We start from the raw sequence: 27,978 nt of genomic DNA, 5'->3' as shown, positions 1-27,978 counted from the left end.
ACAGCACAGCAGGTAGGGTGTTTGCCTTACATGCCAGGCCGAGCCAGGTTCGATTCCTCCGCCCCTCTCGGAGAGCCCGGCAAGCTACCGAGAGTATCTAGCCTGCACGGCAGAGCCTGGCAAGCTACCCGTGACGTATTCGATATGCCAAACACAGTAACAAGTCTCACAATGTTACTGGGCCTGCTTGAGCAAATCAATGAACAATGGGAGGACAGTGACAGTGTCTGCCCCAGGGAGGCAGGCTTCAATGGTGGTGGGAAAATTCAGGCAAAGTATAATGCCCAGAACTAGAGAGACAGTATGGGGGAAATTGTCTACCATAGAGGCAGAGGGAGGATGAGATTGGAGGGGGGGATACTGGGGACATTGGTGGTAGAAAATATGCACTGGTGGAGGAATGGGTGTTTGATCATTGTATGACTGAAACTCAAACATGAAAGATCTGTAACTGTATCTCACAGTGATTCAATTAAAAAAAAATCTTCCCTCTGGGGTGTCCTGATACTTCTTATTGGCTCTTATGTCCCCCAGATAGAAGGTCAGGAATGAAGAACAGGGCTCCTTCAGGGTGCTCCTTACCCGCAATCATCCCAAGTTCCTGCAAGACAGAGCTGGACCACTGTGAAGAAAGTCCAAACACAACCTCGGCCTTCTTCTTAAACTCAGCCAAGACCTGAACGCTGCAGGGCAAGGTTCCAATACTGGCCACTACCAGCCTGATTCAGAGGGAGAGAGGGCGGATGAGTGAGCTTGAGAGACTCTCCGAACCAAAAGGGAAAAAAAGGCAGTGCAAATGTAAGGAGGCTGCACTGGGAAAGGATCCAGCTAATTCACTCCCTACGTTAGCCCAGGAAGGCTGCTGAGAACACCCTGCTGAATGAATTCTTCCATCCATCCGCCATTCGCCACGGCACACTGTTGTTTTGGTTACCTGAACTCTGAGGTCTTGATGAGTGAGATTTCAGTCGCGTTCAGAGTACACAAGCACGCGCCAAGTCCTACTAAGTGGAAACTCTTGAGATCCTGGATGGGGCAGGCAGCATCCTCCAAGAATCCTTGCAAAATGGATCTAGCCTACAGACGGGAGGAAGGGGAGAGAGGATGACCCACCCACCAAGTTGGGAAGGATGCCTGAGCCTCCACCCTCCCGATGAGCATTCTGTTCACTGGATCAGACAGACGGTCCCAATGCGCTGCCTCGAGTATGTCACTGGCTGACAGAAGCATCTTTCCAATGGAAAGCCCCGCATCCCTTGCTGGCATTAAAGGAACTTACAGCCTGAATCTCTGCCGGCTTTTCTCCTTTATCCACACATGACCATCAGAACCTTTGGGGCATTTCAGCTTTTCTGTATCAGCAGACAAACTTTTCAGAACTTTTGTTATTTTTTTTCCTTTTTACGCACTACTGACTTACTACCTGTCTGCTCAGCCCGTTTACTATTTTTAGGCAGCCGGAGAGATAATACAGAGTGTAAAGTGCTTGCCTTGCATGCAACTGACCTGGGTTCAATCCCTGGTATCATAGGTGGTCCCCCAAGGACTCCCAGGAATCATTTCTGAGTGCAGAGCCAGGAGTAAGCCTTAGCACACTGAGTATGGCCCAAAAATCAACAGCAGGAACAACAACAAAAATTTAAGTCTCTGTTTTCGGGTGGTTTTTTTTTTTGCTATTTTTCATTTTTGTTTTTGGCTTTTTGTGTCACACTGGTGATGCTCAGGGGTTAGTCCTTACTCTGTACTCAGGAATTACTCCTGGCAGTACTTGGGGGACCACATGGGATGCTGGGGATCAAACAAGGCAAACGCTCTACCCACTGTACTATCACTCCAGCCCCATTTATTATTTTTATCCCGAAGTAATCTTGGTTTTACTATCATTGTCCACTAGTTTATTGACTAATTTTTATTATTTTATTGTAAACATAGGTATAATCTTCCAGTACTTAACCTGTTTCCTTCTGGTTTGTTTTGTTTTACAGAGTTCCCTCATGCTCTGTCTATTCCATTACAAATGCACATCTGTTCATCATTTTTAATAGCCAAAAAGTTTTAATAGCCAAAATAATGTGCCACATTATCTTAGCCAATCAACCATCCAATTGTTACCCAACTGGTAGCCTTTCAGTGGCTCCCACAGCTTAGCTCCTGTAAACAATACTTCAATAAAGTTTCTGGAAAGATAGTACAGCAGGTACGATGCTTGACTTGTATGTGGTCGACCAGGGTTTGGTGCCCAGCATCCCATATGGTCCTCACAAACCCCAGAAGTGAGCCCTGAGCACAGAGCCAGGAGTAAGGTCTGAGCAATGCCAGGTGTGGCCCAACACCAAATGAATAAATAAACACTGCAAGAATAGAAAATAACAGTTTGTGTTGATATTTTTGTATTCTTTCTATAGATATCCAGAAGTGGGAGTACTGAGGATTATTGAATCATATGGTAGCTCTATCTTTTGCCTATTGAGGAACTTCAATGCCATTTTCAAGGCAGTTGCACCAACTTACATTTTCACCAACGGTACATGTGAAATCACAATAGAAATATAGAGGATTATAAAGGTTACTATGAACAATATGCCTGCAAATTTGATGACTTAGAAGAACTGCATCAATACAGACTACTGATATCAAAACATAAGAAACAGAAAAGCCAAAATGACCAATCACAAATACTATCATTGAAGTTTTTTGATTCAAAACATAACAAAACCTGGAAACTGGGAATACTGGTGCTGGGAACTGTATGCTGAAAACTAATCATGATCAGCTTTGCAAGGGTCTATCTATCTCACAGTGATTCAATAAAAAATATTTAATAATAATAAACCCACAAAAGTTCTAAACCAAACATCTTTACTGTTTAATCCAATTTTCAAAGAGCATGGGCCTGTTCTGAGACCCTACAAAAGAGAGAGAGAGAGAGAAAGAAAGAAAGAAAGAAAGAAAGAAAGAAAGAAAGGAAGGAAGGAAGGAGAAAGAGAGAAAGAAATAAAAAAGGAAGGAAGGAAGGAAGGAGAGAGAAAGAAAGAAAGAAAGAAAGAAAGAAAGAAAGAAAGAAAGAAAGAAAGAAGGGATGCTTACAAAAGCATTTCATGAAGTTGATATTACCTGATACTCAAACCAGGATATCACCAAAGAGAAAACTACAACCCATCATCTCTGCAACACCTCCAAGCAAAACTCCTCAACCACAACAGAATTATTCATGTTTGTTCTGATGCATGGGACACGAACTAGCTTTTAATTCTTCTCAGGCAAGCAGCTCAGGCCCAGTGACTTTGAACTTGACCCACCCCCGTGTTTGTGCCATCATTTGGGGTAGACCCCTTGGTTCACCCAAGCCTTCCGGTGCTGAGTGTCTTGGCTGTATTCTCGCAGCCAGCCATGCAGGCCTGGCATTCATGCATAGGCTTCAGGCTGTGATCCCAGGGTATACTTACCAGGATACTTTATACACTGACTCTCCCGGGGGGCTAGTCCCACCCCTGGGCAGAAGCAGAGAGTGTCTATTCTCTACTGTCGGAGAGAACCATGAGTTTAAGTGCTGTAACTGGGCACTCACTTATCCGAACACACCAAGACAATCCATGGTGGGGGGATAAGGAGATCCTTATCCTTGACCGGACCACTGGGTCTGGGCTAGGCCAGCACCTGAAGCCGGAGACCAAGCTCAGGGGTCCTAGAGCATGATTTCGCAGGGCAGTTCTGCAAGCGCATCACTGCTTTGTTTCATGCTCAAGCAAGGGGAGGGGTGGGAGGTGCACACACACAGCATCATCTTATGAGTCTGGCTGCAGGAACTTTCCTAAAATCAGCACTTTTTTTTTTTAGCTTGGAACAAGGAAGCTCATCCCAAGTACTGACACAGTGGGCATTTTTTTCCAAACTTTCCACCCACAAGCAAAATCATCTCTTGAAAGTAGCACTGTCCTCCCGTTGTTCATCAATTTGCTCAAGCGGGCGCAGTAATGTCCCCATGTGAGACTTGTTGTTACTGTGTTTGGCATATGGAATACGTCATGGGTAGCTTGCTAGGCTTTGCCATGCAGGCGAGATACTCTCGGTAGCTTGCCGGATAGATTTCTGATAAAAACCAAAGATACACATAATAAATTTCCATCCTTAACACCAGCTCCTGAGAGACCACTAGTGTCCTTGATGAGAAGGACCAGACGTGCTTCTGCCTTCCTGTCCTCCGGGCTGCTTCCACTAACCTGCTCTCCAGGCCTGCAGCATTGCCCCTCTGCTGGACTGGGGGTTCAGACTTCGGACTTGGTTCGGGTCGGGGTTCAGACATGGGTCGGGTCGGCCACACTCACAGTTCCAGGTAGATACAGGCAGATATAGAGAGGTATTTTCTCCCACTGATCAGATCAGAATCCTCCATGATAGAACTGCCTCGCTTACCAGCTAAGGGAGATTCCTCCTGAGTGCTGCCTGGATGCAGGAGGCGGTTGAGCTGAGAAGCAGTCCCAGGAGAGGCCCCAGCAGACAGGAGCTCTGTAGAACCCCACAGCGGAGCCTGGCCGAGGGGGACCACATCATTCAGCTCCCAACAAGCTTCACCATCACAGCTTCCAAGCTTAAGTGCCAGCTGCTTAGAGCCAGAGAGTCAGTCCTGGAGGTCGCTACTGGCCTTGTACCCCTCAATTCTGGCTCAATCCCCTGAGCACTGCCAGGAGCCAAGCTTGAGCATAGAACCCTGACTGGGTGAGGCCCCAAGCAACAACCATCACAGCAAAATGCCAGGCACCTGCACCCCACCGGGGGCTCGGATCTCAGTGCCCAGCCTGGTGGCACTATGTCCACGGTTCCAGCACTCTGAAGGCCGACCTGGGTGACCCCAGCAGCAGGAGGATTCTCCCCTTAAGGAGAGAAGGTTACAGGCTGTTCCTATGACTACAGGTTGTCCAGAGTGTGGGCTGTGTGTGCCCCCTGCACTTGGTGGTGGAGTTCTGCACCCCGCTGCCCCCCTGCTCTGGGGAGATTTTCTCTGCCATGTACCAGGCTTGATCTGAGTCACAGACTCCCTCCCTTAAAAAAAATATTTTTAATTGAATTACCATGAGATATGGATATACAAAGTTTCGTGATCAGTTTTCAGTCATACAACGTCCCAACACCCATCCCTCTACCAGTGTTCATTTCCCACCACCACTGTCCCCCAAGGGTTTTAGTGACTTCCTGCTAAGAGGAAAACATCCTCAAAGAAGAATACATGTCCTAAATGCTTAGTAAGTACTGAATGCTTCTTCTGTGGCAATGGTGTCTTGCCCACTTTGCATGTACTCTCTCATCTATAATTCTCACAACAATAGCACAGCCGTAGAGCGTTTGCCTTGCACGCAGCCAACATGGCCGACCCGAGTTCGATTCCTCCGCCCCTCTCGGAGAGCCCTGCAAGCTACCGAGAGTATCTCGCCCACACGGCAGAGCCTGGCAAGCCACCCGTGATGTATTCAATATGCCAAACACAGTAACAACAAAATCTCCAATGGAGACGTTACTGGACCCACTCGAGCTCAAGCAAATACAAGTGTTAATAAATATTAATGCTATTGCTATAAGTATTAATTATATTCATATAATTAATATATCATAGTCTATTATATTAATATATCAAGGACTGGAGTGATAGCACAGTGGGTAGGGCATTTGTCTTGTACGTGGCCACCCTGGGTTCGATTCCTCCATCCCTCTCAGAGAGCCCAGCAAGCTACAAAGAGTATCCTGCCCGCATAGCAGAGCCTGGCAAGCTCCCTGTGGCGTATTTGATATGCCAAAAACAGTAACAATAAGCCCTACAATGGAGACGTTACTGGTGCCCACTCAAGCAAATCGATGAACAATGGGAGGACACTGCTACAGTGCTATTAATATAATTATTAGTAATATTGATAAACAAGCAAATATTAATACTATCCCTGTTTGCTGACAAGGACACTGAGACATAAAGAACAAACTACACCAATCCAGCCTAGCAAAAAAAAAAAAAGTTCTAAGTCCTAAACTTAAAATGCAGATACTCTGACTTAAGAAGCTGTGCCCAGCCATGAGGATGGTGGGGTGTGGAGACTCGAGTGAGATTTCGAACTTTGATCATTCAGTCTTCACAATCCAGTTTCAGTCATTTGTGCTTGTAGCAATTTGTGTTCTGCAACTACCAGGCATGCCCATTTTGAAATGAAAAGTGCAAAAATACAATTCAAATAAAATTACTTCAAAGATGCAATATTAAACTGTCCTTGCCACTGGAAACTAGAAAATGCAAACTCAGCCTGCAAAGTGAGAAGTCAAAATACATTTCCTTAAATGACTGGACCAGTGTATGTATAATGACTCCAAGACAATTAATATCAACACTTTTAGGCAATATTAACCTCTGAAAAATGAATTGCTGTGAGATTTCAATCTCTCTGTTCATCCCTCGGGCTCCCTCAATAGTTTTTCCCCCTCAGATTGGTTTTTAAGCTGAACTATCTCTTAATGTAGTTCCGCCAGGTCTGACTATTAATCTAGAAACATGCATTTAAGGGTTTGATTGGGAGCTAAAGTTGAGGAACTGACTGCAAATGATATATGCAAATGTTAGGTTTTCATATCCTCCACAAACATATTGATAAATCTCACTGCCATGTATGGGAAAATTAAAATTGATGCAAAGGGAAGGAGATGTGTGAGTTTCTAAGCTGGATGTACTGTCCTGTTTCTCCCAGGCTGACAACTGAATGACTTTAACTGTGCGAGGGGAGTAGGACCCTTCCCGAACCAGCCAGCCCCACTTTGAAAACCAAGGAAGCCCAGGGTTTCTAAACATCGGGGTGAACAAACCTTCAGTGGCTGGACCTGTCATCTTGCCTAAGAGGAAACTGAAACTTCCAAAGAAGTGGTGGCAATGTGATGGCGATGGGGCTGGTGATGACAACAGCAGCAGTGAGAAGGACTCTTCTGGGATCAGTGAGGGAGATCAAGAGGCTGAACACTTGCTTTGCTTGCAGAAGGCCCAGGCTCCATCTCTGGTATTGCATGGTCCGGCAGAAATCCCAGGTTCTATCCCTGGCACTGCATGATCCTGCAGAAGGCCTGGACTCTATCCCTGGCACTTCAGGGTCCTGCAGAAGGAGGCCCAGGCTCCATCCTGGCACTGCGTGGTCCTGCAGGAGTCCCACGTTCCATCCCTGGCACTGCAGGGTCCTGTAGAGGGCCAGGGTTCCATCCTGTCCCAAGTGCCATCCCTGGCTTTACATGATCCTCCATGCACCAAGCCAGGAAGAGCCTCCGATTGCCAGTGAGTATGGACCAAACCCCCAAAAACTGACATACAAGGGTGTGTCCCCAGCACCATATAAGGTCCTTTGAGCCCCTCCAGGAGTGATCCCTGAGTACAAGAACCACAGTAAACCCTGAGCACTGCAGGGGGATGCCGCTCCACTCCCCTCTCCCCACAAAAAAACTCATTAGTCTTGGTACACTGATAGCAGGCATTGCTCCAAGTTATCTTACATACACTAATTCAGCACATCGTTATGGCCGGGACCTTCAAGTTGCCTGAGTCCAGGAGGTACAAGTCACACTGTGTTCCTCAGAATGGTGCCATCCTGAGTTCCATGACAGGGTGGTCTTGACTAGAAGATGCTGATGTGAGCAGGGAACATGAGCTGGCTTAGTCCGTAGCTAACCCCTGCCGCCTCTGGGCGCACCACCCCAGATGGGGCCCCTTCTGTTCTAACTCACAACCACAGACTGAGCATATGGAAATAAACAAAAATTATTCTGTTACAGTTCGGGGGGGGGGGTCTTAGTCCTCGGTGGGGATGTCAGAGTATGCTCCTTATGGAGTCTCTAGAGAGAATTGCCTTCCCTAGCTGCCAGCATTCCGGGGCCCATCACCCCAGTCTCCATCAACTCTGAATAGCCCCTGCAGGTCCCTGGGTGTTGCTCTGCTTCCATTTCCCAGAGGTCTTTTCTCTCTGTGGCCTCCTGCCTCCCTCTTAAAGGGCCTCTGTGGAGCCCGTCAAGACCCTCAGTCATATTCACAAAGCCTCCTTTGCCACAGAAGTCAGCCAATTCACAGATTCCAGAACCCCAATGTGGACACCCCTGAGGCTCTCTACTGTACCCCCATTCCCATTGCTCAGTTCATGAGGTCACAGTGAGAGAGACTCCACCGCCTAACCACCCAACAGAGTCTGTCCCTGCCTGGAGTGATGGTCACAGTGGACAGTCTTGCTATCAAGTCAACGCTGGGACTTTTCCAAAAATGAATGAAAAGAGGGTACTTCATGATGTCATCGCTTGTCAGATCCTGTGAAAACGCCTGAGGAAAGAGCTGCCTGCGAATGCAGCCACAAAGCTCCTTCTTGGCAGTAATATGGCCAGGCCCTGCTTCACGGTGGGGCTCTGTCCTGAGAGATGCATGGTGAGGCGGATTCATCGGAGTGGCAGAGAGTGTCATTACACATGCCTTGATGGTGTTTCCTGCTCTGCTCACAGGCTCCGTGGAGATGCCGAGTACGTGGTCCACCGCTGACAGGAGTGGTGTTGAGCAACACACAGCAGCTACACAGTGATGAACTTCTCTCCCCATTGATGAACAATTCTCTCCGAAGTGATGAACAATTCTTTTTTTTTTCTTTTTGGGTCACACACGGCGATGCTCAGGGGTTCCTCCTGGCTCTGCACTCAGGAATTACTCCTGGCAGTGCTCAGGAGAGACTATGGGGTGCTGGGAATCGAACCCGGGTTGGCCGCGGGCAAGGCAAATACCCTACTTGCTGTGCTATGGCTCCAGTCCCTGATGAACAATTCTAGAGTGACCGTCTCTGTGTGCTCAGAAAGATCTTTAGAATTTCTCAACCAAAAGGCAAATAGAACCACATAGATGCCACAACTATACTCAGACCCGGGACAACAAGAGCACATGGCTTTAATGCCAAAGTGAGGAGAGAAAATGCACTGAGCTGTGCTTGCCTTCACCTACTGCCCAGTGGTCACGTCCAGGCCATGGGACTGGAGAATTATTCTATTGGACCTAGAGTTGGTCTGAATTGGGGGATACAGAGATTCCAGTTCAGAGAAGCAATGCACAGGGGTTACTCCTGGCTCTGCACTCACGAATTACTCCTGGCGGTGCTCAGGGGACCATATGGGATGCTGGGAATCGAACCTGGGTCAGCCGCGTGCAAGGCAAACACCCTCCCCGCTGTGCTATCACTCCAGCCCCAAAACAGGAGTACTTTTTATCTGTGGGACAAAGCACCTGAGAAGTAGAACCACCTGTCACCTGCAGAGAGGGAGAGAAAGCTCCAGCTGTGGAAATCTGCAAGGACAGAATGAGATGTGTTAAACTAAGCTACAACCACTGGACCTCTGTCACGTGCCTGTCAGGTTGACAGGCCGGGATGGGGTGGGCGTGGGGTGGGGAGGGAATATGGGAACATTGGTGGTGGGAAGTTGACATGAGTGGTGGAACTGGTGTTGAAATCTTACATGCCTAGTATATAGGACTTTGTAAAACACAGTTCTCTAATTAAAAAATGAAAGTTAAAAAAATGGGCTAAGAATTTAAAACTGATATTAACATGCAAAGAGTGAAACTTCACATAAATATAGAATCATCAGGAAACAAGGAGTCTAGTCTAACCATCCCCAGAGCTCCTGCAGAGCTGGAAGGAGCGAGCGTGCTCACTCCCTTAGACAGACCCTAAAACACTCGGGCAGCAAGTAAAGACTGCCAAAGGAGCACGTCTCCATCACGGAGATAAATGAACCACAGAACAAAGGTCCCTCTGGACCTCCCCTAATTGAGCTCAAAAGGAAACTTCAAAAGGACTGATCCAAGAGCGGCTTACATGTTTGCCAAATAACGCTGAAGATGCTCCAAAGAACAACGAAACAAACTACTCAGCAATGGCAAATTCACAAAGCCCATCATTCAGTCAAAATCACTAGGCCTGTAGGGGGACTTTGCACATGGCCGACCTGAGCACCCCTGAGCCCCACCAGGAGTGCTCCCTGAGCAGAGAGGCAGGAGCAAACCCTGAGTACTGCTGGGTGTGGCCCCCAAAACAACAAAAACAAATTACTAGGCTTGCAACTCAGAAGACAATAGTTAGGAGACAAAGACAGTCCTCGTAATGGCAGTGATAACCAAATTAGCACTAGGATTTTTTTTTTTTTTGGCTTTCTGGGCCACATGTGGCAATGCTCAGAGGCTATTTCTGGCTTTGCACTCAGGGATCACTTCTAGCAGTGCTCAGGGAACCCTATGGGAAGCTGGGGATCAAACCCAGGTTGGCTGTGTGCAAGGCAAATGCTCTCCCTGCTGTGCTATCACTCCAGCCCCAGCACAAGGATTTTCAAAGCAACAATTATAGACTAGTAGTCCATTCAAGGTACCAAGAAAAAAGACACACAAACTTAGAATAGAAATGGAATAAATCAAAGATCCGGCAACATCGACCCACCTGTCCTGGTGTCCACCCTGTCTGCTGGCTGAGGGAAGCCACGGCATCAATGGAGCTGAGATCAAGCTGTTCCAGCTCCGTCTCATTCAGAGCCAGGGCAATGCACCCCAGGGACACAATCTGGTGCTCTCTCCAGGAAGAGGGCATGTCCCAAACCTGGAGATGAAAAAGCAAAGCCCAGATTAAACATTAAACATTAAAGAGAGTTTAAAACGGATCTGAGGGGGTAGAGACATCACCCCAAGGACTGCAGCGAGTGCTTGGCATGCGGGAGCCCCGGGTTCAAGGTGTGGCATCACACAGTCTCCTGAGCAACAGGGGTGTGATTAAAAAAAAAAAACAGGGGCTAGAGTGATGGTACAGCAGGTAGGGAGTTCGCCTTGCACACAGCCAGCCCAGGTTCAAATCCCAGCATTCCACAGGGTCACCTGAGCACCACCAGGAGTAATTCCTGAGTGCATGCACCAGGAATTATCCCTGAGCATCACCGAGTGTGACCCAAAAAGAAAAAAAAACAGAAAAAAGAGGCCAGGAGGATAGTATGGGGGGCAGAGGGCATGTCTGGCCCCACCCTGGTTTGATCCACAGTTTCACAGAGCTCCCCGGAAAAAAATATACTCTATTTTTTGATGTGAAGAATAAAACACTGCTGCAAGCTTTGTAGAGGGCAATAACTAGAGGTATGCAAAATTGTGTAATGATTTATTCGGCTTGACCCAGAAACTTCATCTCTGGGAATTTAGCCTAAGTATATAATTAGGCAAGTGCCCAAAGAAACATGCACAAATTCATACCTTGAGGCACTAAAAGCATAGAAACCATCAAAAAATCGAACAACTGGCTAAATAAACAAGGAACAGTCATATAAAAATATTATACAGCTATTCCAAAGCCTGATCCTCTCATGCCTGGTATGGAAAGCCATGAATACTGTTGGATGTTAAAAGCAAGTTATTGAATAGTAGAAGAGTCTGATTCCATTTTTGGCTAATGTAGATACATGAATCTAAATGAAACACGTGCTTGAAATGCTCCATATATTTTATTAACATTGACCAAACTCAGGAAGCTGTAGGTCAATATGCCAAACTATTAACAGTACTTTAGTCTGGGTCAAAGATTACAATTTACTTCCTTTCTTATTTTCTAACTTCCCGACAATATATTAGGACTGCTTAAATGAAAAAGAAAGTTATAAATGGGGTCTTAAAGAATTCAATGGCAGGCTGGAGTGATAGTACAGTGGGTAAGGAGTTTGCCTTGCACGCGGCTGACCTGAGTTCAATCCCTGGCATCCCATATGGTCCCCCAAGCAACGCCAGGAGTGATTCCTGAGTGCAGAGCTAGGGGTAACCCCTGAGCATCGCTGGGTATGACCCAAAAAGCAAAAAAAAAAAATTCAATGCCAACTCCATGGGGTGGGGGGAGGCGGGGGCTTCCACAGCCCACCGTGCTCCTACCATGCCACATCAAAGGCCTTTTCATGATGTGGATCCCCTGCCCATCCTCCTTTCAGGAAGATTTCCAAGAAAATTTTCAACAAGTCTGTGAAAACCTGTGAACAGCACAGTTAAGGTCTCTGAGGGGATGAAGAAAAGGCGAGAATCCAGGACAGTCAGGCAGAGCAAGTGCAGAATTTGACTTCTGAAATCAGAAGACCAAGGTCAAGCGCTGGATGTTCTCACACATCCAGGGTATAGTGGATAACGTCTGGGGGGTGGTACAAAGCGAAGGTGGGCAAAACACTGGCTCGAGGTCACAGAGACCAAAATGCCAAGGACTGAGGGCGAAATTGAAGGGGGAGCAAGAGGAGGCAGCCTGGGAGTAAGTCGCGTGCGTAACCCTGAGGTGTGGGTCTGAATAGATCAACAGCCTGTCGGCATGGGACCCCACGCGCAGCAGTAAAACTGAAAATGGGTCATTACGGAGTCAGGATGAGAGGTGGCCAGGACGCTGGGGTCAGAGGTGAAGGGATGGGGGCACGGGGGGTGGGACGGAACTGAAAACCCATCATAAAAAAACTACATAGGGCTGGAGCAATAGCACAGCGGGTAGGGCGTTTGCCTTGCATGTGGCCAACCTGGGTTCGATTTCCAGCATCCCTGAGCACCGCCAGGGGTGATTCCTGAGTGCAGAGCCCGGAGTAACTCCTGAGCATCGGCTGGGTGTGACCCAAAAAGCAAAAAAAAAAAAAAACTATGTAATGCATGGTGTCTAAACTTTTTAAAAGTAATAATAATTGAACTTTCTGGGGCCAGAGTAATAGTATGGTGGGTAGAACTGTTTGCCTTGCATGCAGCTGACCCAGGTTCATTCCCCGGCATCCCATAGGGTTTCCCAAGCACTGCCAGGAGTGATTCCTGAGCACAGAGCCAGGAGTAAGCCAGGAGTAAGCACTGCCAAGTGTAACCTATTATTAATAATAATAACTGTGACAAAATGGCAATCAGGACCAAATGGCAACTACTTATGAGTCAGCAGTATTCCCTGAATCAAAGATCACACTGTCCCCAGTGAGGAAGACAGGACTGAGGGCCCACCTAGAGTCAGGAAGCCCCCAGGCTGCATTCCATGCTTTGTCACATCCATCCCCTATGGATAACAGGTCAGACCAAGCACACCCGGTTCCACTGGTCTCTGTTTCCTCCTCCTTTTTCCAGACCAAGACAACTTAAATCCCCCCTAGTCTCTCCCAGGGCACGGGTTTACCCCAGCCTCATCAGAGGTTCATGGAATCTGTCCAGGAGTGTACCCCAATAAACTTTTACTTGTCTCTGTCCCTCTGCCTGTGTCGGCTGGGATCGGTGATCTATCAGTAATAATAATAATAATAATTGGACTTCCTTTGTGTGCATAAGAGGACATGGTCCCATCTCATTTCCCAATAAAGAAGTACTAGAAGAACTTAGCACGGCCCCACTTCTTGGATTTGAACCTCAAACTGCAGTCCTGCACCAATGCAGAGATTTCCACTAAACAAGGCACGTGACCGCCAATTATGGAGATTCCCTGCAAAGACCTGTGGAGACCCCAAGGCCAAGGCTGTCTCCCCAAGGGCAAATTTCCTCCCCGAGATGGGACTTCACCTGGATCGTCTTCTCCTTCAGAGCCAGCAGCTGAGCCAGGCTGAAGCCCCTGACGGCCCCCAGTAGCTCCACATTCCTGGCAAACACATCTTCCTCCATGCAGAGCAGGTCCTGGGGGGTCCAGCAGACGTTGGCTTCCCCCAAACTGAAGACGGCGTCGGAAGAAGGAGCCACGACCCTGTGGCAGCCTGAAGAATGGGGAGCTGTGGAGAAGGGAGGGACAGAAGAGAGAGAATTTCAGGAAATGTAGGTTTCTCCTTTGAAATGATAGCACGGCTTCTCCCGTTGGCTTCGTGGATAGTAACGTCGGGATTTGAGTACATTCTGATGGGCCGTGAGCTTTAGATTCAGATCCAAAACAAAAATTTCCCTCTGTGCCTCAGTTTCCTCATGGATGAAGTGAGGAGAGTCTCTCACATGGGACTTCTGGAAGGACTGCCTGAGTCTTTACGAAGAATGATGATGCCAGGGACCGGATCAATAATTGTGCACCGCTCTGATCATTTCTATTACCTACCTACCACCATCTCTGCATTTGTGTTTGCAGTGCAGAGTTAAAACTTCCGGAATCCTGAGGCAGGAGCACTCCCATCCCAGGATGGAAAGAGAAGACCACTGATCATCCATAAAAGATTTTTAGTGGGAACCCTGGCCTTCCCATCCCAGGAGCAAGAAATGGGCCTGGTGCATTTGCCTTGGCAACAGGAGAAAGACCAATCATTTAACTCTTTGATTAAATTGATCCTTCTATGCAAACCACAGCCCCGTGAACAAGGAGGCACTGTCTATGCTCACCCAGGCAAGCCCAAATCGGGCACAAAACCCACAGCTCCTTGTCTTAAGTGCAATCCTGGGTCTCTTAGCAACAAACCACAGGGATAAACCCAACTCCTAATAAATTCAACTTCCAAGCCCACAGCCAGGCCCTTCTCAGAGCCCTTTCAAGGAAAATGAAGTGCCCTCCAAGACAAGGATGCTGTGTGTAGTCCTTATACATCTTTATCCTGACCCCCTGGAAGCAGACTCAGACCCTCCCTCCTAGACCCTCATCCCACTCCATCTTTCTATGAAAACAGGATCCAGGGCCAGAAGAGAATCAGAGAGGAAGAGGTAGCTAAATAATGCCATGGAGACTTGATCTTATCGCTGCTGTGCTCCTGGTCCTTAGAGCAGGGACTGGCACACAGTAGGTCCTCGGCGAATATTCACAGAGTGAATCCAATGCACACAAAAACTCACTTAAGGAAGCCAAGTGGTAACTCATCAATTACCACAAGCAGAGCCACAATGCACAGACTCGGCTGATGAGAGCTGACTGGGCCCAGGACAGAGCTTGCTCCCTGCTGTGCAGACTCTTCACACTCCCCGTGAGGAGAGATACTGAGAGGCTGTGAGGGCCATGAGTGCAACACCACCAGCTTCAGCTCCAAGCCCATGAGTGGCTGTGAACCAACTCTGGGACTTTGAGAAAGTTTCTTCACTGGGGCTGGAGAAAGAGCACAGCAGGTCAGGAACTTGCTTTGTGTGCAGTCAATCAGGGTTCTACCCGTGGCACCCCACCCCATAATATCCCCTGAGCACTGCCAGGACTAATTCATGAGCGCAGAGCAGGAATAACCCCTGAGCATTGCCAGTGTGTGCCCCCTCCCCCCAATATAAAGGGCTTTTGTGTTTTTGTAATTTTTTGGTTTGGGGATGGGGGCCACAATCAGTGGTGCTCAGGGGTTACTCCTGGCAGACTCAGGGTACCATATGGGGTGCCAGGGATCAAGGCACATGCCCTACCTGCTGTACTAGCTCCCCAAAAGTTTCTTTCTTAATCTCTCTCAATTTTTCTTTTGTCAAGAAAATAAGAGGAGGCGGGCAGAGAGATGGTACAGAGGATAGGGCATTTGTATAACATATAGCCAATGGGGGTTTGATTCCCAGCCCCCCATATGGTCCTCGAGTACCACCAGGAGTAATTTCTGAGTCAAAGACAGGAGTAATCCCTGAGTACTGCTAAGAGTGGCTCAAGAACCAAGGAAGGAAGGAAAGATGAATGGAAGGAAGAAGGGAGAAAAGGAGGGAGAGAGGGAAGGAGGGAGGAGGGAGGGAGGGAGGGAAGGAAGGAAGGAAGAAAGGGAAGAAAGAAGAAAATAGGAAAGGGGCCAGAGAGATAGATGGTATGATTCCACACTTTCCTTGTACTTTACAAACCTACTTTAATCCCTGGCACCACATACATTTCCCTGAGTGCCACCAGGAGCGATTCCTGAGCGCAGAGCCAGGAGTTACCCCTGAGCATCCCTGGGTGTGACCCAGTGCTTCCTCTGCCCAAAGGAGCAATAGCAGTGCCTGCCCCATAGGACAGGGGTGAGGGAATGATTGTGCATGATAAACAGAAATCAGACCCTGATGCTTCCTTGCTCAGTGCTCCTGAGACTCCCCATCTGATGAAAAGCCAAGTTCCCCCAAGGTATAAGACCCTCTTCCTGCCTGGCTGCCACCCTGGCCTCCCCACCTTCATTTCCCATTCCACCACCCCGCCTGGAAGATCTGGACTCCAAATGGCCACAGGCCAGTGGCCCAGGCTCCCCTTTCTCAGAGGTCACCTTCTTGGGGAGACCTACCTGCACTGTTTCCTTTTCTAATTCCACTCCCACCCTCTCCAACATGATTGTTTCCCTCCGTGGCCGTTGGCATCCCAACACACTGAAAGCCTGGTCCATCCAGGGTGAACTTCGTGGCCTGGTTTCCTCCCAGGTGAGAGGAAGAGGAGAGGAATCTTGGTTTTGTTCCCATCATTGGCACTCAAAATGCATTTGCTACAGGAAAGCAAGCAAGCATAGGCCTATTGACCATTCTGATTGTGTTTATTGTTGAGTTTGACTAACTTTCTTTCCTCCCTGCCTGACACAAGTCTACTCTTAGTAGGTGCAGGAGAATAAAAATGGGAACAAGAACCATGTCTATCCCGTATTAGGCGTTCGCTGTATACCAGGTACTGCTGTGAGCAGGCTCAAAGACTTCACCAGTGATCCCTCCCACAATATAATGTGGACTCGCTTTGCCCACAGTTCTCAAGAGGATGAAAACTGAAGCACAGGGATCTTGAGGAACTTACGCAGACCCACAGCCAGAAATCCCCAGGTTCCAAACCCAGCCAGTCTGTTGCCAACACTGCAATGCTTAGCCATTGTGCCATTCGATCCTGTTTTGAAATGTGGGTTGCACATCTCCGCCCAATAAACCTTATAAACTTAATAGATAAGCCTGAATAAGGAGGACAGGACGTGACGCCAAAGATGCAAGTCTTTGATGTGGCCTTATAAACGTTGTACCCTGTCTCCAGGAGAGAAAACATCTTGGCCTCGTGGATTCTGTTAAAAGTATCAGCTCAGAGGCTCCAGAAATACCCACCAGGACTGGGGTGAGACTTGGTGTCCCCGTCACTGCTGTTCCGAACAGACTCAAAGACGGCCCAAAGGAATTCTCGGGGGGGCAGGATCCCTGTCATTGAGGAAGCTGTCTGTTGCAGGATCTCGGGAAACTGGTGGAGAAGATGAGAAGTATGTGGGTTTTGTGACCGACCAAAAGTTACATTAAAGCACAAGTCATATTAAAGCACACCTGTCAGAGGGTCGCCAGGGATGGCACAGGGGCAAAAAGTTTCTGCCATGCGAGCACCCAGCTGGCATGAGAGTTGGGAGCCTGCTGTCCCACACAGAGAGTGCAGTCTGCGGGGTCTCTGCCTTCTGGGACCCCTTGGTACAACATCAGAGTGTGTGAACTCAAGCTCCCCACAGGTGAAGTGTACAATTTCTGGTGAACGTGCAACCAGTGTGCGTGTGCAGCCTCCAATCATCACAACCACCACAGACAGAAGAGAAAGGGGAGTGATATTTTTAAAAGCACAGCGAGGGGCTAGAGCCATAGTGCAGCCAGGAGGGCATCGGCCTTGACCCAAGTTTGATCCCAGGCATCCCATATGGTCCCTGAGCACTGCCAGTAATAATTCCTGGGTTCAGAGCCAGGAGTAGCCCCTGTGCATCATCGAGTTGTGACCCAAAAAGCAAAATAAATAAATAAATAATAAAGTGGAAGCACAGCGAACCACCACATGCCAGGCTGAGTCTCATCTGGGGCAGCCAGGGATGGGGTGGGGGTTGGGGTACAGCTGAGCTCACCACCTGCTCAAACAGAGCCCCAGCAGCCGAAAACCTTTCAAACCCAATCACTGCCACACTCACGGTCGAATCTCCACAGGTTTGGGACAAGCCTCATCCATAAGTGAAATGGCTGGAAAACCCAGGTATGTGGGTTTTGTGACCAAACTCTCAAGGCTCTCTGGGAGTCTCCTTGTCCATTCCCAGAGAGATGCTCCCATCTCTCTGTTTTTCCAGGCGCCTGACAGCAATGCCCATGAACTGCCTCTGGTGCCATAAAAGGTCATTAATGGCCATGATCCAGAGCCTCAAAAATAAATTTCGAAAGAGATCAACAAGCTGCAAAAATATAAATAAATAAAAATAGGGCCAGAGCGATAGTACAGTGGAGAGGGCGTTTGTCTTGCATGCAGCCAACCTGGGTTCAATCCCCAGCATCCCATATGGTCCCCTGAACACCGCCAGGAGTCATTCCTGAGTGCAGAGCCAGGAGTAACCTCTGATTATTGCCAAGTGTCTCCCAAAAAGCCAAAAATAAAATAAAATAAATAAAATTTTTTCACTGTTTCACTGATTCACTGTTATCAGTGAAACAGTGAAAAAAATTATAAAAATAAAAGCACAGTGCTTCTTGCCCCGCCGATACCAAGAGTTGCCCCCCACGAGCGGCTCTCCGGCGCAGCCATGGACCCAGAGAGACACAAACCAATCTCAGAACTATGCGGCTTTTGGCAGAAATCCCTCCAGACTTAATTAGTAAAATATCAGAAATCCAAAATCACGTGGCTGCTATCAACATCATATGGTCTTCATAACCAGCAATAGAAAACAAATTATTTCATGATGCCTTTTCAGCAGGTTTGATTGTTGGGGGGAAATTCCAAATAATAATGGTGCATCTTTTGTCGAAATAATGAATATAATCAAAGCAGAGAGAGAGTTAAGTGGAAATCATCTGCCTCTCAGGCATGGGGAGGGGTGGATGGAGGTATATTGGGGTTCTTGGTGGTGGAAAATATGCACTGGTGAAGGGGGTGGGTGTTTGATCATTGTATGACCAAGACTTAAAGCTGAAAGCTTTGTAACTGTTCTCACGGTGATTCAATAAATAAATTTTAAAAACAACAATAATAAATAAAAGCACCACAAATATATTTAAATCAGAGTTTAAACCATACAGCGACTGCCTTGGGGATCTGTCCATTTTTGATCACTTCTACCATCAATTTAATCCCCCTCACCGCCACCACCACTGCCATCACCAATTTTTTTTATTCCCAGCACAACTAGTCTGGTCTCTAGGTCAAAGAGGCACACATGAGCACTCGCATGTGCATGTGTGTCTGGTGGGGGGGGGGGGGGGTGAGGCCTCAAATGGGCCCCCATGAAAAGCACAGAGACAGCAAAGGAGGAACTCAGCTGGTGGCTTCTAGGCTGTGCACATCTGCCTGAGGACAGCCCAGGGTCCCTCATGCTGCTGCCCCACTCTCTCCTCCTGAACCTTGGGCATCAGCCAGCACATGTTGACACATCTGAGCCCTCAGGGACAAAAAAGGAACGTTCCAGAAAAAACAAACTAGCAGCAGAGCCAATGGAGTATGATCAACCGCACCTTTGCCTTTTTTCAAATTCCTTCAGCCTCTAAAGAGAGAACCCTGGGGCTGGAGCAATAGCACAGCAGGTAGGGCATTTGACTTGCACGCAGTCGACCTAGGTTCGATTCCCAGCATCTCATATGGTTCCCCCGAGCACCACCAGGAGTAATTCCTGAGTGCATGAGCCAGGAGTAACCCCTGTACATTGCCAGGTGTGACCCAAAAAAAGCAAAAAATAAATACATAAATTTAAAAAAAATAAAGCGAGAACCGGGGCCCTGGTCGGGGCCCCGGCGAGGACAGCCAGGCGTGGGGGCAGAAGGCTCTGCGCTGTTCTCTTCCAGGAGCTGGGTTTTATAGTCTCTGAGTCTTGGCCATTGATGGGATTACACGGCGCCGGGGGGCCAGTTGGTGGGTGTGACCCCCCACCTCCTGGAATTTGGAGGATCTGGGTGGAGGATGCTCAGCCCCGATCCGAATAGGCTTGGAGATCTCAGCCCAGGGACCCGCTTGCCTTTGTTCCTCTGCTGGTACCTTCATGTGTGCGGAGAGTGGTCTCAGCATGGCGGTGGCTGGTTCTGGAGGTCTTTGGCTGCTGGAGCCCTGGTTGGGGCTCTTAATATCTCATTCCTACTTTGGACAAACTGGCAGACTACCAAATTTAACCTACCCACACGGCAGAGTCTGGCAAACTCCCCGTGGCATACCCAATATGCCAAATACCAGTAACAATGATGGGTCTCATTCTCCTAACTCTGAAAGAGCCCTGAATATGGCACTTTTTAAAAAATCTCAGGGCTAGGACGAAGGAGATGTTACTGGGGCCTGCTCGAGGCAATCGACGAATAACAGGATGGTTGTGATCGTGATCATGAAAGCGAGAACCCAGAGGTTACCTTGGCAGCAACAGGGCTTAATTCAGCTCCTGAGAAAAGCACTAGGAAGGGGGCCAGGTCCTTGGTAGTCTCAGCGGTCCAGTTCTCGGGGAATCTAAGGAGAGAGAATAAGCCATATGTTGCACCCCTGCCCTGCCCCCACACCCGGCACCCTTTCCTTTCTGGAACACACTCTCTCCATGCCCAGAGGGGTTGTCAGTCACCTGGTCCCTGACCAAGAAAATGGGCACGTGATGCAGGCTGACCAAGCAGAATTATCCCTGGGAATGTGGATGGAACCACTGGAGAAGCTTGCTTTCTCCCGGTATCATCAGGAAAGATTGTGTTGGAGGCCTCTCACCAGGTAGGAAAAATAGGGACTCCACCAGGGATGAGGATGACATGTGCCAGGCAACATCACCTGAGCCTCTGGATCTAGCCATACCTGACATCCACCCCCTGACATTTGCTATTGAATTCTGTTTCTGAATGCAATGAGTGCTTATTCTAGCTTGAATTGAACCACTGAATTTCTGTAAATCAGTGAATTTTACATCACAGGATTTCCTTCCTTCCCTTCTTCAACAGAGCAGCAAAATACACACACGCACACACACACACACACACACACACAAGTCACCACATAGTTTTTTCTTTTTTTCCTTGGTTTTTTGGAGGCCACACCCAGTGGTGCTCAGGGCTGACTCCTGGCTCTGAGCTCAGGGATCACTCCTGGAGGATTCAGAGAATCAGATGAGATACTTGAGATCAAACCTGGATCAGCCACATGCAAGGCAAGTGCCCTTCCCACTATACTATTGTTCCAGCCCCCAATGTCTTCCCTTACAGAATGATGACATTTCCACTTGAACTTGGCAGAAATACTAGCACTGAGTCTGAAGCCACTTTTTTTCTTAGAGTGACCACCAATGCCAACAACCAAGGGGCTGCTGCTCTATTTGATGACATTTCTAAGGGAGGTCTGCCAAAAGCATACCCCTTAGCTCTGATTTCAACTACTATCTCACTAGAATCAGAGTTCCATGGGGCAGGAGGTTAAACTCTGTATAGACCACTATACAGGTAGTCGACAGCTCTTCAATCCTTGTGAGAAAGCATTTGACCTCAAGCTCAGTTCTATAGGCCATGTTCTAGGGCAAAGTCTTTGCTTTCCTCTGCTAATTCAGTCATCATAAGACCTGGGCTGGAGCTGTGGATAAGACATTTGCACACAACCAGTCAGTGTTCAATCCCTGGCACCCCACATGGTCCCCCGAGTCCGCCAGGAGTGAGTCCTGAGTGTAGAGTCAGGAGCAAGCCCTGAGCACTGTTAGGTGTGGCCCAAAAAGGCAAAACAACCACCACGAGGCCACTCTGGGACTCTTACTCTCTCCATGAGATAGAAGCAAAAATCAAAGCACTGGAGGGTCAAGCAGCTTCCCAGTCAGCAGACAGGACAAACAGAACTTGAACAGGTCTAGCTCCCAAGACCACACTCTTAAATTCTAAGTGAGAAGGCAGTGCCCAGACGCAGTGCTCACTCCAAAGAGTTGTTGTCTAACCACTGCGGGTGGATGGGACCTCCCCTAGGATCTGACCCGACTTCTGAAAACTCTCCAGAGGGAGAACTGCTCTGTTCCCCCTGCAGAAGTTCACTCTCACCCAGAGCCAACAGGAGCTCTGTTATTTATACTGTTGTCATGGTTTTATGGTCAGAAATAAAATAAAATACCTATGCCAAGGTAAGCGCCATCTTTTCAAACCTCACTCCCTTTCCAGACACCTCCATGTTCTGGGGTCCATAGAACACAGTCACGGCTCTCTTACCCCAGGGTAGCTGACCCAGAAGTAGAAAGGTAGAAAGGGTCCCTTTTAGGATAGATGCGAGTGTCTGGCCTCGTCAGAAATTGAGACTATGTTTGTTAGTTGTATTTGGTTTGATTTGGGGGGCACACCCTGCGATGTCCAGAGGTTACTCCCGACTCTGTACTCAGGAATTGGTGGTGCTCAGGGAACCATATGGGATGCTGGAAATTGAACCCAGGTCATCCACATGCAAGGCAAGCACCCCACCTGCTATACTATCTCTCTGGCCCCGAGCCCCTGTGCTTTGAGGGTCTCAGCAGGAGAGCCAGCATCCCTCGGCCCAGTGCCCAGCCCAGCCCCTTCTCACCCAAACTGTTCCAGAAGCTTGACCCTCAGCACCACCTTCTGCTCAGGGCCCAGGTCTGCGCAGTGTCTGAGGCCGTACAGGACCATGGGCCAGGCCCTGGGGGACACCCCATGGTAGATGACAGTGGCCGGCAGGTGACAGAGTAGGCTGCCCATGATGTCCACATCGTACTCGTCAACAACGGAGTAATTCTGAAACCACAAGGGCACAGATGGGAAGACACAACCAGCTCAAGGCCAAGGCACCCTAACAAGGCTCCCCAACCTCAAACCCCACCAAGGTTCCACCCTGATTCCACCCCAAGGGATCCAGCGTCAGAACTTGGGGTGCTCCAGGGGTGTGGACAGGGCACACACAGCAAAGGGAGGTGGTCATCCTGATCACTGTTGTTGGGAAGAGGCAACCCCAGAGTTCAACAGTCATTAGAGTCAGCACAAAACAAGTAAATAAGAACCCCATGGGAGCCTCTGTCTGACCTCAAAAAGGCTTGAAAGTTCTTTTACAAAATGAGAGAAATAAACCAAGAAAAAGAGCTACTCTTTTGTGGGTGCTCACTGCATGCTGGGCTCCGATCTCAGTGCTTATGAGTCTTAATTGTGCCCTCTCCAGTGAATAGAAACGTCAGTCTTAGCATCATTCACTTTCCACAGAGGCACCGCCAGCTGCTGGCAGAGCTGACACTCCTGCCCAGAGACTCCGCGGGCTCAGCCTGATCTCACCATCTGTGTGGCCTGGATCATTCTCTACCAGAAATGCCATCAGAGCCATTATTCAGATGAGGAGACTGAGTCTCAGGAGGGCAAGTGACAGGCCCAGACCCCACCGTCACTCCTTCCATCTGTGCCCTGGGCTGGCCATCTTCATAGCCAGTGCTGTGCCCCACCCAGTGGCCACAGAACCAGCTTTGAAGTCAAACTTCCGGGCATTGCAACAGGCTCAAGGTTTCAGAATCTCCTGAGGGCTGTGCAGAAGGGTCAACAGACCCCGGGAGTGGGAGGACACGGGGCATGTAGAAGTGTCACCCTGGTGGCCACATTTCCTTACCAGGCACTGCTGCACTTTCCGGAGGACCAAACTCTTCTTATGGGGATCTAAGACCAAGGAGTCCAGATGCCTCTTGCCCAAGCTGGTCAGCAAGGGTGCACACTGGGACGCAGGGATGGAAGCCAAGTAGCGAGCTCTAGAGACAGGTGGAACAAAAGGAAGAAATCGGGGACCGCTCTGTATTCACCCCTGAAATCAGGCTCTACATGGCCAAGAGTCTGGGGACAGGCACGGGTCTCAGAGGTTTGTTCTCTCCAGTTAGTCTGAGGTTCCTTTGAGCAAGTGGTGAACCTTGGGATTCCTCTTGCTCTTCTAGGAGTTGGGAAATAAACTCTCCATCAAGCTTCTCTTCTATGGTTGGGAATGAGGAGACAAAATTCCCATCATGCTCCTCTTTCTTGGATGGGAAATTTCCCATCATGCTCTTCTTCGGGGGGGGAGACAAAATTCCCATCATGCTCGTCTTTCTTGGATGAGAAACAAACTTCCCATCATACTTTTCTTCTATGGGTGAGAGACTTTCCATCATGGTCCTCTAGAGTTAGGACGGGAGGAAATTTCCCATCGTGCTATTCTACTCTTGGTCTGGGAAAATAAAACCTCCTGTTCCCCAGGAAAACTGACCCAGAGAATGGGGTCTCATAAAGCATTTGTCTGATGATTGGTGAAGGCAGAGAGGAGAAAGAAAAAGAAACAAAAGAGACAAATAGAAGAGAGAATCAAATATAAAAAAAGGTGAAAAGAGAAAAGTAATAAAATGACTTCCAGTTCCGTGTTGAGTCCAGAACCTAAGATTTTTGACCTTATGTTCTCATTAGGAGCAATATCACCCCTAAGATGAGGAAGCCAGATTGGCAAAGAGGAGGGAGAGAGCAGAAATACTTAAATTATTATGATGATTTATGACCCACTGAAGTTCAACCCTATTCAGCAAAATCTTCCTCCTTGCGATCACTCTCCTTAGGGAGAAATTACACTTTTCCTCCTGGGGAGAGAAAGAGCAAGCCTGGATTGACAAGGTGCACACTGGACTGTGCCTCCCCTAGGGACCCCAGACCCAGTCAACATGCCCCCCACTGTGCTCCTCTCTGTGAGTTTCCTAAAGTCACTGTGACTGCTCCGCTGCTAGCCGCCAGTGCTCTTTCCCTATTGCTGAAACTCTGTTCCTGCTCCTCCAATCCTGAAACCACTTGTTCATTTCTTTATTCATTCTGCAAATATCTGGCTGCCTGGGCAGAAGCTGCCTCTGTAAAGAAAGCAGGAGGGCTGGGTTCCTGCATCAGGCAGGAAACACACACACACACACACACACACACACACACACACACATACACATACTACATACATGCACACACACCAGTGAATGAAAGGGGTCATTTTAGCTAGAGAATAGAAGTTAGGGGGGCTGGAGCAATAGCACAGTGGGTAGGGTGTTTGCCTTGCACGTGGCCAACCCAGGTTCGATTCCCAGCATCCCATATGGTGCCCCAAGCACCGCCAGGAGTGATTCCTGAGTGCATGAACCAGGAGTAACTCCTGTGTATCGCTGGGTGTGACCCAAAAAAGCAAAAAAAAAAAAAAAATAGAAGTTAGGGGGGAGAATAACGGTGGTGGGGACAGAAGGTGGTGCTATTTGAGCTGACCCGTACATGAGTGGAAGCAGGCCGAGAGCTGGGCCAGGCCAGAGCTAGCCCCCCACACACACACACACCCCATCTCCCTTCTCCCTCTCTCTCTGTGGTCTGTGGTGATGAGGCTCCCAAGAAACAACCCAAGAGTCGAGTCCAGAGCATGGGCTACCCCAGGGTCTTACAAGAGTCTCCCGGAGGGACTGAGCCTTCCCTGTGCAGCCTTCTCTCCCCCTCTGCTCTGCCAACACCAGGGGAGCTCCCCTTCTACCACTTCACCACAGCCCAGTCAAGGAGGGGCCACCTTGAAGGCTCACCCCAACTCCTTCATTCCAATTCAGTCTCCTCAGACCCCCCTCCTGAAGGTGATCATCTCCCTTCCCATGCTCACTACCCATATCATGCAGACAGCGCCTGGATTTCTTGGGAGTATCACCCAAGAATTACTCTACCCTGGTATGCTGTGGAACCCACTTCACACCTAACCCCAGGTGTGCAATACAGGCCTAAGCCAGTCAACGTGGTCCATCCCTCCCACCTCACTAGTTGGTTCCAGCAAACTCACCTGAGCTGAGCCAGAGAGAGCCAGCCCCACGATTTCCATTAAGAAGGAAAAGACAGTCTCGTTTGTCCTGTATATGGAACTAGAAGATGTGACCTAGCTGCCAGGGGCTACCCCAGAATAAAAACATGCCTGCGAGAGAAGCTACAGAAGAACATGGGGTCAAAAGACAAACAGATAATGTCATTTGTGCCCCCTGGACCCAGCCATGCCTGAAGTCCATCCCTGAGCTTTCAGGTCAACTACACCCAAATTTCATTTTCAGCCAGTCTAAGGTCTATTGCTTTCAGCCAAATGTTGGTTTCACACCTCTCTGTTTCCCCACCACCACCCCCTTTCCAGGAGATTGGGGTGGCACATAAGGGGGTCGCTGACTTATCTCTGTCAACAGTACATGGTATACTCAGCTAGTGAGTTTTAAATGAAGATAATCACATCACGAGATAAGAGAGGGAAATGGAGAAAGGCAGGAGAGAAAGTGTTGGGGTCACGTTAGAAAAGCTGGGTGCCCTCCCCCCAACCCCTGATGCTTCCAGGAGAAATCCTCTTGCCTTATATCAGCCTCAACTGCCCTGCAGCCTAGGTACAGCTGTGAGGTCAGGTCAGACAGGAAGTGCTTCACTCACACATGGGTTTCTTCCATTTGAGTTTTGGAATATCGACATGTCTATGTGGGGCTCAGAATCTACATGGCCAATACTCTGGGGACAGGAACGGCTCTCAAAGGCTTTGCACTCTCCATACTGCTGCCTGCTGCTCAGCAAAACCCAGGGAGAAGACATCGCTTGAGCTCTGGGAACTCCTCCCCGCCCCCCCACCCCACACACACACACTCTGACCATTGGTCCCACATTCACTCACGGAAGTGCAGCCACGAGGAACGGTGGCATCGAGGACCTGGCGGTGTCCCAGTACTTCCAGGCCAAGCAATTAACCTGAAAAATTCAGACATATTGGCATTTAGTCCTAGCCAGAGAAACGCAAACACAAGAGGTGCGTCCTGTGCTCAGCTCATGGGCGAAGAAACGGAGGCAGTCATAAGGTGATGATAAGACAATGATAGAACTTAAATGGCTCCAGGAAGAAATACAACTACCTTCACGCACTTTCCTCTTATGGTGGTGGGAAGGTACACGGTGGTGGGATGGGTGTTCGAATATCATCTGTAATGAACTATTGTAAACAAGTTTATAAAAATAAAACAAAAAAAGAAAAAAAGATGATGATAGAAATATATCATCGAAGTCAGAGCTGGATAGACAGTGCAGGGGTAAGAATAGTCAAGGGGGCTGGAGCGAGAGCACAGCGGGGAGGGCATTTGCCTTGCACGCGGCCGACCCAGATTCGATTCCCAGCATCCCATATGGTCCCCTGAGCACCGCCAGGAGTAACTCCTGAGTGCAGAGCCAGAAGTAACCCCTGAGCATCGCCGGGTGTGACCAAAAAAAGAAAAAAAAAGAATAGTCAAGAGGCTAAGACCACATTGCAGGTGGCCAGCTTCAGTTTGATCCCCAGCACTGCCTGTGGTCCCAGAGCATTTCTAGGAATGATCCCTGAGCACAGAGCCAGGAGCAATCCCTCAGCACTGCCATGCATGGCTTATAGATAGATTAGATAGATAGATAGATAGATAGATAGATAGATAGATAGATAGACAGACAGACAGACGGATAGATCTGCCACACACATATATACACACAAACATATCATGTATGTGATATGTAACATTACATGCAATGTAATGTAGCACTGTAGCATTATCCTCCCATTGTTCATCGATTTGATCAAGTGGGCCCAGTAACATCTCCACTGTGACACTGGTTACTGAGTTTGGCATATCAAATACTGCACAGGTAGCTTGCCAGGCTTTGCCGTGTGGGCAAGATACTCTCGGTAGCTTGCCGGGCTCTCCAAGAGGGGTGGAGGAATCGAACCCGGGCTGGCCTCGTACAAAGCAAACGCCCTACCCACTTGGCTATGGCTCCAGCCCTAATGTAATGTATACATATTAATATGTCATGTCTATCTGTATGACTATGTAAAGCACGTGTGTAGTGCGTGTAAGCCAGTCCTCTCCAGTTTTGTTTATACCCACATCGAGGGAATTCACGTAGTGAGATGTGTTCATTCACTGCACAACCCATGCATGAGACTGAGCTGGCGTGAATGTCAGGGGCCCTTCGTCAGCTGAGAAATGCTTCCAACAGTCACAAACAGCTGACTGGGCTTTCAGCCGGGGGCAACAAAACCCTTTATTCTCTATATGGATGGTCTCACTTAGCTGTGCTGTTTAGGACAAGACGAGAAAGTGCAAGCTATCCAGGGCTTTCCTCTGGGCCCTGAGGTACAGGAAGCTGACAGACTGGGAAGGAAAGTGATCGAGGTGGAAAAGGGG

General features: G+C 48.7%; 1 protein-coding gene across 1 annotated transcript in view; it reads right to left on the bottom strand.

Moving 5' to 3' along the window:
- The window catches only part of OTOA (otoancorin), an 84,490-nt gene that overhangs the window by 7,846 nt on the left and 48,666 nt on the right, over nucleotides 1-27,978 (bottom strand). Inside the window, exons 17-25 of the mRNA XM_056138811.1 lie at nucleotides 26,445-26,518; nucleotides 23,394-23,529; nucleotides 22,350-22,540; nucleotides 20,198-20,291; nucleotides 16,961-17,090; nucleotides 13,559-13,761; nucleotides 10,473-10,628; nucleotides 935-1,077; nucleotides 583-719 (exon numbers count right to left, since the gene is read on the bottom strand). Coding sequence (XP_055994786.1) covers nucleotides 583-719; nucleotides 935-1,077; nucleotides 10,473-10,628; nucleotides 13,559-13,761; nucleotides 16,961-17,090; nucleotides 20,198-20,291; nucleotides 22,350-22,540; nucleotides 23,394-23,529; nucleotides 26,445-26,518 — 1,264 coding nt within the window. The remainder of the gene's footprint in view (nucleotides 1-582; nucleotides 720-934; nucleotides 1,078-10,472; nucleotides 10,629-13,558; nucleotides 13,762-16,960; nucleotides 17,091-20,197; nucleotides 20,292-22,349; nucleotides 22,541-23,393; nucleotides 23,530-26,444; nucleotides 26,519-27,978) is intronic.

This window comes from Sorex fumeus, unplaced genomic scaffold (assembly GCF_029834395.1).
Source record: "Sorex fumeus unplaced genomic scaffold, SorFum_2.1 ptg000130l, whole genome shotgun sequence".
In the NCBI taxonomy this organism is placed as follows: Eukaryota; Metazoa; Chordata; class Mammalia; order Eulipotyphla; family Soricidae; genus Sorex; species Sorex fumeus.
This window is presented reverse-complemented; position numbering and strand designations above follow the sequence as displayed.